At 34.5% G+C, this 10,119-nt stretch overlaps 1 protein-coding gene across 1 annotated transcript; it reads left to right on the forward strand.

Annotated features, from left to right (window-relative positions):
- The first annotated feature begins 1,903 nt into the window (after positions 1 to 1,903).
- On the forward strand, positions 1,904 to 9,569 carry LOC131063696 (disease resistance protein TAO1). The gene is made up of 7 exons (XM_059210953.1): positions 1,904 to 2,348; positions 2,484 to 2,791; positions 2,908 to 3,104; positions 5,429 to 6,438; positions 6,587 to 6,853; positions 6,955 to 8,661; positions 8,768 to 9,569. Exons 1-7 carry the CDS (start codon positions 2,085 to 2,087, stop codon positions 9,386 to 9,388), a joined length of 4,374 nt encoding a protein of 1,457 aa, XP_059066936.1. The 5' UTR covers positions 1,904 to 2,084; the 3' UTR covers positions 9,389 to 9,569.
- The last annotated feature ends 550 nt before the right edge of the window (positions 9,570 to 10,119 follow it).

A 10,119-nucleotide genomic window follows, 5' to 3' on the forward strand; every position in this document is an offset into this window, starting at 1 on the left:
ATATGCAATTAGGAAATTCAACCTTAATAGAGAAGGCAAAAACCCTAGACGAAATCCTAAGATAAATTAATTAGTCATTATTATTAACATTTGATATCCCAAGAGAAAAAGTTAGAAATGATAAACATGATGAAATGAAGCATTTAAAATTTAATAATAAATGAAAGTTCTTGGTTCGAAGTTGATATTAATATGAGTTCACTAGATTCTCAAATCAGCTTGTTAATATTGTAGAAAATTAAGGCTAATTAGACAAACAAATCCACTATGTAATTTTTATTTTTCTATCAAGATCACTTTCTTGACCATGTCCAATCAAATTTCAATCTTCTGAAGGGAAATCTAAATCATACTTCAAAAACTTGGTTGGAAAGTGTGTTAGGGCTTCCAACAACAACAATTAAGACTAATTTTCAGCACAATATCCAATATCATCTTGGTCTCTTACATCATTAAGTTTTGTGGATGTCATTGAAATTCTTTCATTCATTCATCTTTCAATTATTGACCCAAGGGATGCTGAAGGCCTGAAATTAGTTTTGTCTTAATGAAAATATCTCAGAAAAATACAAATTTATAAAGGTTGATGAGTACAAACAACCCTTACAGACAGCTGTAAAGACATGGCTGATTGGTCAAGTCAATAATGAAGCAAGAAAATACGAGCCAAAAAGGACGACAATGATAAAGATTGACAAGGAAATACATATTTAAATAGGTTAATGAGTATAAAAAAGCCACTGTAACACTCACTAACAGCTGTAAAGATGATATAATAGTAAACTGACATGACCAGTTGCAGAAAAATGGTCTTTGTACCTTTCCCTTTACAGTTTGAGCGCACCACAAGAAAAGAATCTATAAGAGTCTGTGTAGGCCTATCTCCACTTTTGCAAAAGCAAATTCTGCTGTCTAAACACTGTAGCTGCTTTTTCTTTGGCGTTTACAGCTTCAGCAATCTATTAAACGCTGCTATCTCCTCTCTTGTGTGCAAACATTCTCAGCAATCTGTTTTATCCAAATCATATCTTGTTCGAATTTCATTTACCAGCTTCCCTCTTTCATACGCTTAGTAATAGAAAAATGGGCAACACTTCCTGCTGCTGCTCATCCTCTGCCCCCCAACAATATTTATTGGGTTTGTTATAGTGGGTATTGAGGAAGCCAGAACTCTGGTGACTAAACTTCTGGATATGGAAAACATATCTGTTAAGGTGGTGGTTATTTATGGACAAGGTGGGATAGGGAAGACAACTTTAGCTACTGCCGTCTTCAGTAATCTTGACCTAAAAAACTACGAGTATTGCAGAGTTGATATGGAACAGAATTGTTCAGAGGCTGATCTTAAGTTGCTCCAACAACAAATTTTAAGAGATCTTTGTGGCCGTAATATTTTTTATTTTCAATTAATTAATATATATGAAAGAAAGAGATCTTCTTAGAATTTCTTATCTTGGATTATATATTCGGCACAACACCCAAACCATTTTTAATTGAGGTACATTGAAGGAAGGTCTGAAAATAATATTTGTTTGAAATAAGCTGACATAAATATATGTTTAAGAAGCTGTAAATATAATCGTAAACCAAAATGCCAACCCATTTGAAAACACAAAAAAGGTTGGTTTGTCTGTTGAAATGAAGAAACCTTTTTAAATATATGGTAGTCGGTGGCACAGACGACTTCAAAGCACGCGAACAAATAAACAAAGACGGTACCTAATATGATGTCCGACACAAACAATTTTTAAATTGCACAAGACTTTCCTCGCCCACTTGTACAAAGATGCTCTCTATACACTGCGCAAGAAAATTATATATTAAAGCCTGCCCATCTCCTCTCTAAAGACTCTAGCTGCTTTTTAAATTATACACTGCGCAAGAAAATTATATATTAAAGCAAATTCTGCTGTCTAAAGACTGTAGCTGCTTTTTCTTTGGCGTTTACAGCTTCAGCAATCTATTAAACGCTGCTATCTCCTCTCTTGTGTGCATACATTCTCAGCAATCTGTTTTACCCAAATCATATCTTGTTCGAATTTCATTTACCAGCTTCCCTCTTTCATACGCTCAGTAATAGAAAAATGGGCAACACTTCCTGCTGCTGCTCATCCTCTGCCCCCCAACAGGATTATCAAGATGTTATCGAGAAACTGATCAAAGTGGAAGAGATGAGCCACATCGATGAATTGATTTCTTACATCGATGACCTCTTGAATACCATCGACCAGGGAAGCGTTAATTCAATTGCCCTTCTTTCCAAGACGAATCGAGTCACCTCTTCTATCACTTCTGGTGCTACTTTATTGGAGAAGATATTGCACAGATCTAACAGACATATATGCAAGGTATTCAACCATTTCTAATTCATGCAATCCATTACGCTTCTTGATTCACACATTTTGTGTATTATTGGGAAAGAAAGTATTAACGTGCAAAGAAATTACAATTCTAAAACTATGTACCAATGTTTATGCCTGCAGAGGGACACCATGCCAATGCTTAACCGTGAAACTCGGAAATTGGTGATTGATATAACAAAAGAAGCAGCGCAAATTCAGTGGGTGGGAATAGCGCTTTCAGTTGTAGGTTTCGTGTTGGAACACATTGAGCAAGTTTCTTCCAACAGAGACGAATGTATAGTGCTCTTGAAATACATGTGTAATCTTGCAAAATACATCAAGCGATTGGATGATCATTTGCCTGAGGAGAAGCTGAAGCGGGTTATTCGATTCGTTGTGGAAGGCTCACTCCTGTGCATATCGCAAATGCAATCTCATGCGCTCTACAAGTAAATCCAATTTATGCATTCTGAATTTTTTATTTCTTTATTTCTCGTGTGATGTATTTCGTATTTCAACTCTTCTATGATGGTAAAATTTTTTTAAACTTTTGATGGGTACATAGATTTTTCGCTGCTCCGGTTGCGGGTGAAGATTTGCGGAGATTGCAAGCACAACTTGCCCAGGAGTACTCAGATCTCTCACTGGAAGCGATAATCACTGTGTTGAATAGGAGTGCAGAAGTGTTGAATAGGACGGAAGAAGTTTTGAGTAGGATTCCAGTTCAGTTACCTCTCTCCCAAGGAATATCTCCTCGAGCAGGTACTAATTTCTCTTTTATTTCGGTCATTGTTTATGCCTAAGAAAAATCCCATTCTTCGTGTTGAACTGTCCTGAATGGTTTTTTTGTCATTCAATTTTTATACAAGCCAAGAGTCCAAATTCCTCTGTTTCGATGGAATTCAAAAGTATCTAATTTCAATTTGTTTCTGTTTCGATTTGGGATGTTCATTTATTTTTTGGGTAGAACTGAGGTACCAAAAATGCACCATTATTTTATATTTATTAATTAAATAAAAAATAAAAAATATAACTGTATATTCTATTTTTAATTTTATTAATAAATATGAATTAATTATCTTGTTAGATGCATTTTGATTTGTGCATAAACAATTTCTTGTTAGAATAATTTTTGTATAATTTTCTTTTAATTGGAAAATAAGATAAAATAATTTTTTTATATTTAATTATAGTACTTTATATTATTTATTATGTTACAAATTAATAGCAATGTTTGTTTCAAAATTATTTACATAGACATTGAACAAAAAGTGTGTATTTCTTTTTTAGACATGTTTAGAGTTTTGATTTTTTGATATTCTATTGTGTTAATGGGAGAGTTGTAAAACTTTTACATGGCAATAGATAGAGTAAGATGTAAAATTTTAGGAATTTGATTGTCAATTATAATGCTGATAAATTACTTAAATTTTTGGTACTTTGACTGGTGACAAGAATTGGGTTTAGTACTTTGTAGATAACTCAAAATAATAGTTTTGTGAAAATGATCAAAATAGGTACTTCATATATATGATCAATTTTTTCTATATAAATTTTAATATAAAAGACGTAGAAATTAAAAGATTACTTTGTAGATAACTCAAAATAATAGTTGTGAAAATGATGAAAATAGGTAGTTCATATATATGATCAAAATTTTCTATATAAATTTTAATATAAAAGACGCAGAAATTAAAAGATAATATAAAAGAGATAGAAATTAGAAGTTAGCATAGAAATTAGGGTAAAAAACATGAGTAGTTTGGGTACATTGTTAAACAAGTGCCACATAGTGGCGAGTACTTGCCTAGTAATTTATTAATTGTAACTAATATATTCTTAAATTTTATTTTATTTGTTTTATATTATTAGTTTTTGTTAATTTGTAGTTGAAATTGTAATTTATTAATTGTAACTAATATATTTTTAATTTAATTTATTTAATGTTTTTTTATCTATATTATAAACTTTGTCATGATACATGCAAAGTTTGGGGGATTTTAAAACAATAATATCTATAATTATAAAATATTTCATGAATAACACATTAATAACTATATTTTAGTTATGATAAATGTTATTTTGAGTTTTTGCGTGGTGATTCCGAGAAACCAACCTATAAGAGGCAAAACGATATTAGCCAATCGTTTGCAACAAAAATATTTTTTGTAAATTATAATGTTAACAAATGTGCATCTATACTATAAAATAAATTAAAAAATTTTAAAGAAAGAAAAATAATTGTTTTTCATTGGTGTAAATAATTTCTTTTAATAACCATATAAGCACAACAAATGAATTTTCATTACAATAGTATTGCCTAACGGCAAGTACTAATAAGGGCTATTTAAAGATGGACAATGTTATTGGAAAAGATATCAATAATAAAATCTTGGAAGGTAGAAATGGAAATAGATGTATTATTTTGTATCTTATAAATAAATATAGTAGGTTATAGGTATACAAAGTGAATTCTCAACTATTGATTTACTCATTCATGTTGTCATTTCATTAAATGAATAATCTTATTAAAATAGATCAATATACAAGATATTTTACATAATTTATTAGTACTATTTACACAATGTTGATTATGCAACCAAAAAAATTAATTACACAAATTCAAATCCAATAAAATAATTTATAATATGTATATCTATTATAATAACTCAGCATAAAATAATTGATACACTTTGAAGAGAATTTAATTAAATAAAAAATATTTTATTAATTTAGTGACAAACAAATACTAATAAAATTTGAGAATATAATGTAAATTAGCTGATATTATCTCTTAAACAGCAAGATACAAGTCAAAATATTGTATTGTTTAAAAAAATAAAATTTTGAAGGTGTGGAAGCTTAACAATTTAAATTTATATTTACATAGTAATCTTAAAAGTTTTCTATTTGTATATTTTCTACAATTTTTCTGTAGGTGCTTAATTACTCCATAGTTGTTATTTAAACATGTTTTCTAAGTTTTCTATTTGTATATTTTCTATAATTTTTCTGTAGGTGCTTAATTACTCCATAGTTGTTATTTAAACATGTTTTCTAAGAAATATTTATTGGGTTTATTGTAGTGGGTATTGAGGAATCCAGAACTCAAGTGACTAAACTTCTAGACATGGAAAACAAATCTGTTAAGGTGGTGGTCATTTATGGACAAGGTGGGATAGGGAAGACAACTTTAGCTAGTGCCGTCTTCAGTAATCTTGACCTAAAAAACTACAAACATTGTAGAGTTGATATGGAACAGAATTGTTCAGAGGCTGATCTTAAATCGGCCCAACAACAAATTTTAGATGACCTTTACGACCAGAAAATTCAGTTGAGAAGTTTGAGTGAAGGTCGGGAAGTGTTATCCAAGGACTTTAAAGAACACTCTTCTAAACCTGTTTTCATTTTTGTTGACAACGCACTAAAGCAAAGTGACTTGGAAAAGCTTCTTCCCATAACTGACTTGGCATCCCTTCCACCACAGAGCAGAATTCTCTTAACCACCAGAAATCTAAATGAGACTCGTATAATTTTGGAAGGAAGAGTTGAACGCTGTCCTTATCTGGTAGCTTCTCTTCCACAAGAAGAGGCACATAAATTCTTGTGCAAGTTGGCTTTAGGTTATGACCAGGCAAGTTTTGACTCAATTGTAGATATTAATGGCCTCCTCCAAATATGCCAGGGAATTCCATTGGTACTAAAAATGGCGGGAGCCAGATTGTATGAACATGCTCAAAGCATGCCAGATTGTAGAAATGTAGTTGAAAGTCTCAAGTCAGAGCTCCTACAAGGAGAGGAGGATGACTTAAGTGAGCGTATGGTGGATTTTGTATACAATCGTTTGAAAGCCTCGTGTAAAGAGGCATTTCTTGACATTGTGTTCTTCTTTTGTAATTGGAGGCGGCGGAGGGTGGCGTGTAGTGTTGGAGAGACAGAGCTTGAAGAGCTTGAAAGGGCTGCACTTGTAAATATAAGCGATGAAGGCAGGGTGAATGTACATGATATAGTGAAAGCGCGAGGGAGAATGCTGTCAGGAGATTGGGAGAGAATCACGGACCAACAATCTCTCAATGATGTTCTCCAAGATAAAGAGGTGAGTTTTCTATCTCGCTGTTACCAGATATCTAGATTTTGTCTCCTACATACAGACGACTTAGTAGAATTAGTTTTATGAAAGATTTAAAAGATCAATTAGTGCGCTATATTTGGATGAACTTTTGATCTACAACCATTTTTTGCAGAGGATAAAGAGAACGAAGGGGATTGTTCTAGTGGATGAAGCATTCGAGCTGGAAGCAGATCATCTCAACTTGATGAAGAGATGTTTAAGAGTTTTGATCTTGACAGGAAGAACTAGAATAGTGAATGGAGAATGTAGAGGAGTCTTTGACAATCTAAGGTTGGTCAGCCTCGACAACTATAATAATTACTCACGGATGGATGTCAGTAATCATCCGAGATTAGCAGCATTCATTTTGAAATACGACGGAGACTCCAACTTTCCTGAGGCAAACTCTACAATCTCTGCCTAATAATTAGTTTTATTTTCTGAAAAAAAATCTTTTTTTTTTGGACATACGAATTCAAAACAAATGATTTTTTTTTGCAGTTCACAGGCACCATCCCATCTTCATTGAGATATATGTGTATTAAAGATGCTCCGTTGGTTAATCTAACCACCACCCTTTCCCAAATTAAATCTTTGCATTCTCTGACATTGCGGGGCTGTAGAGGGTTGGATAGCTTGCCTAAAACCATTGACAACATACTTATTTTAGAAAAGTTGAGTTTAAAGTTTTGTGATAGTTTGGTGAACCTTCCATATAATTTTGGAAAAATATCTTGTTTGAACAAGTTGAGTTTAAGCTCTTGTTCCAGCTTGGTGAGCCTTCCAGACAGTGTGGGCAATTTATCCTCTCTGAACAGCTTGGATTTAAGCTCTTGTTTCAGCTTGGTGAGCCTTCCAGACTGTGTGGGCAATTTATCCTCTCTGAACAGCTTGGATTTAAGGTATTGTTCCAGCTTGGTGAGCCTTCCAGACAGTGTGGGCAATTTATCCTCTCTGGACAGCTTGGATTTATGGTCTTGTTCCAGCTTGGTGAGCCTTCCAGACAGTGTGGGCAATTTATCCTCTCTGGACAGCTTGGATTTAAGGTGTTGTTCCAGCTTGGTAAGCCTTCCAGACAGTGTGGGCAATTTATCCTCTCTGAACAGCTTGGATTTAAGCTCTTGTTCCAGCTTGGTGAGCCTTCCAGACACTGTGGGCAATTTATCCTCTCTGCACAGCTTGGATTTATGCTCTTGTTCCAGCTTGGTGAGCCTTCCAGACAGTGTGGGCAATTTATCCTCTCTGCACAGCTTGGATTTAAGCTCTTGTTCCAGCTTGGTGAGCCTTCCAGACAGTGTGGGCAATTTATCCTCTCTGGACAGGTTGTATTTATGGTCTTGTTCCAGCTTGGTGAGCCTTCCAGACAGTGTGGGCAATTTATCCTCTCTGGACAGCTTGGATTTAAGCTCTTGTTCCAGCTTGGTGAGCCTTCCAGACAGTGTGGGCAATTTATCCTCTCTGGACAGGTTGGATTTAAGCTCTTGTTCCAGCTTGGTGAGCCTTCCAGACAGTGTGGGCAATTTATCCTCTCTGGACAGGTTGTATTTAAGCTCTTGTTCCAGCTTGGTGAGCCTTCCAGACAGTGTGGGCAATTTATCCTCTCTGGAAAGGTTGGTTTTAAGCTCTTGTTCCAGCTTGGTGAGCCTTCCAGACAGTGTGGGCAATTTATCCTCTCTGGACAGGTTGGGTTTAAGCTCTTGTTCCAGCTTGGTGAGCCTTCCAGACAGTGTGGGCAATTTATCCTCTCTGGACAGCTTGGATTTAAGGTCTTGTTCCAGTTTGGTGAGCCTTCCAGACAGTGTGGCCAATTTATATGGTCTGGTAGATGTATATTTAATCAGATGTACACAGCTCTCTTTGTTGCCAGAAAGCTTCGAAAACCTCGCTTCTCTGGAGCGCTTGGTGTTGGAAGATTGCGAGAAGCTGTCATATCTACCTCAAAATTTTGGTCAGCTGAAGTGCTTAAAATATGTGAGCATACATGGATGCATTGCATTACAGAGCCTCTCTGATGATTTTGAATGTCTGAGTTCACTAATTGTTGTCAAGGCTTCAGAATGTCCTCAACTGGAGGAAAATACAATGGACAAGTTAGCCAAGATGAAGGGATTGATGATTGTTGATATAGATGGAAGCCCTACGTTGAAAAAGCGATGGCAAAAAGTGAAGGAGCAATACTCTTTAGCAGTAGTGGAGTGCGGAAGAAAGGTACAAATCGTAGTTACACATTTTCTTGTTGTTAACTAGGAATTTAATTTCAGTGGTTGTCACTGCTCAACCTTGTTCTTAATTGAGGGTCTTCGTGGCATTGCAGGAATTCGAGGATGAAATGTACCCACATGCGGATGTAATGTGTAGAGCATTTTTCCACAGTGAATCAAGATTCGTGTATGTTGATGAGAATGGGCAGCTCGTGGAATCGCCCAGTCCGGCGGGTGGGGTAAAGCTGTGGTTCCTGTTAAAGGAGATGGATGTGAGATCATCATCATCATCATCGTCAAACAGCAGTTGTTGGGAAGCAGTGAAGAAGAAATGGGAGGAGGTGGTGGCTTCGGAGGGGGGACAAATGATTTATGTGGATATGGAAAGAGAAAGACGTGTTCAGCAAGCTCTCCCCCATTTACCCAGAAACACTCGTGCCTGGATTGCTCCTGACAATAGGGCAAGGTTATCCTTTGCCTATTCCGTGCGGCATTATTACAAGAGACATGTCCAAAAGCGGCACGTGGAGGCCAAATTGGGGGTTGGTAATTGTGTTGTGAGCACATCAGCGTGTGTGGATGAAGAGGGAAGGCGGAAGCTTGATGACCTCATCTTCATACTCCCCGACGTCAGTACACCTCCTTTTGCAGAAACTGAGCATGAAGACATTTCTGATGAGTTACTCTCCCCTTTTGAGGAAGCAAGGAGGTTTCTGTTGGACATTTATTATTAAACTTGTATGGTATTGATCTGCTGGCATTTTGTACCCGGCTTTCTGGCAGGCCATTTTGTGTCAAATTATTCATCTCCCTTCTTTACAAAGTCTTGGATTTTATATGAGAAGAACAAATAACCTTTCCTCTCCTAATTTTCATATTGAAGAAGCCCTCGTATGGAATTGTATTGAGCATTTCAAAGTTCTGCATTATTTTATCTTATTAAATTCATATATTTCTCGGGAAAAAAAGCATAGTTTAAATGAATATGGCAAATAATATAATTTAATCAATTTAATTTATAATTATTATAAATTATTTATCTTAATTTAAATATTAATTATTTTTAAATTATCTTTTATAATATTAATATATTTTCTTTTATTTATGAATTAATTTGTAATCTTATTTTTTTATATATTACTAATAATTTTAAGATCAATTAATTGTGAAATTCATAAATAATGGTAAGAGGTATAAGTGAAAAAAAATTACTAAGGTTGAATTAGAAAAATAAGTTAAAAATGTGAAAATGGGATTCATTTGTCAAAAAAGAGAAGATTGAATAGATTTCTTCATAAATATTGGGGAACATCTCTTCAAAATCAATTACTTCAAGAGGCTAGGAAGTTAGTTATGTGGCAAAAAAATGTCAAGATTTAGAGTATATATTAGAAGTTAGTTATATTTTAGATATTAAGGGTGAGGAATGTAGGTTGTAAGTTATAAATTACAAGATCTTCATTTT

Source organism: Cryptomeria japonica, chromosome 9, assembly GCF_030272615.1.
Source record: "Cryptomeria japonica chromosome 9, Sugi_1.0, whole genome shotgun sequence".
In the NCBI taxonomy this organism is placed as follows: Eukaryota; Viridiplantae; Streptophyta; class Pinopsida; order Cupressales; family Cupressaceae; genus Cryptomeria; species Cryptomeria japonica.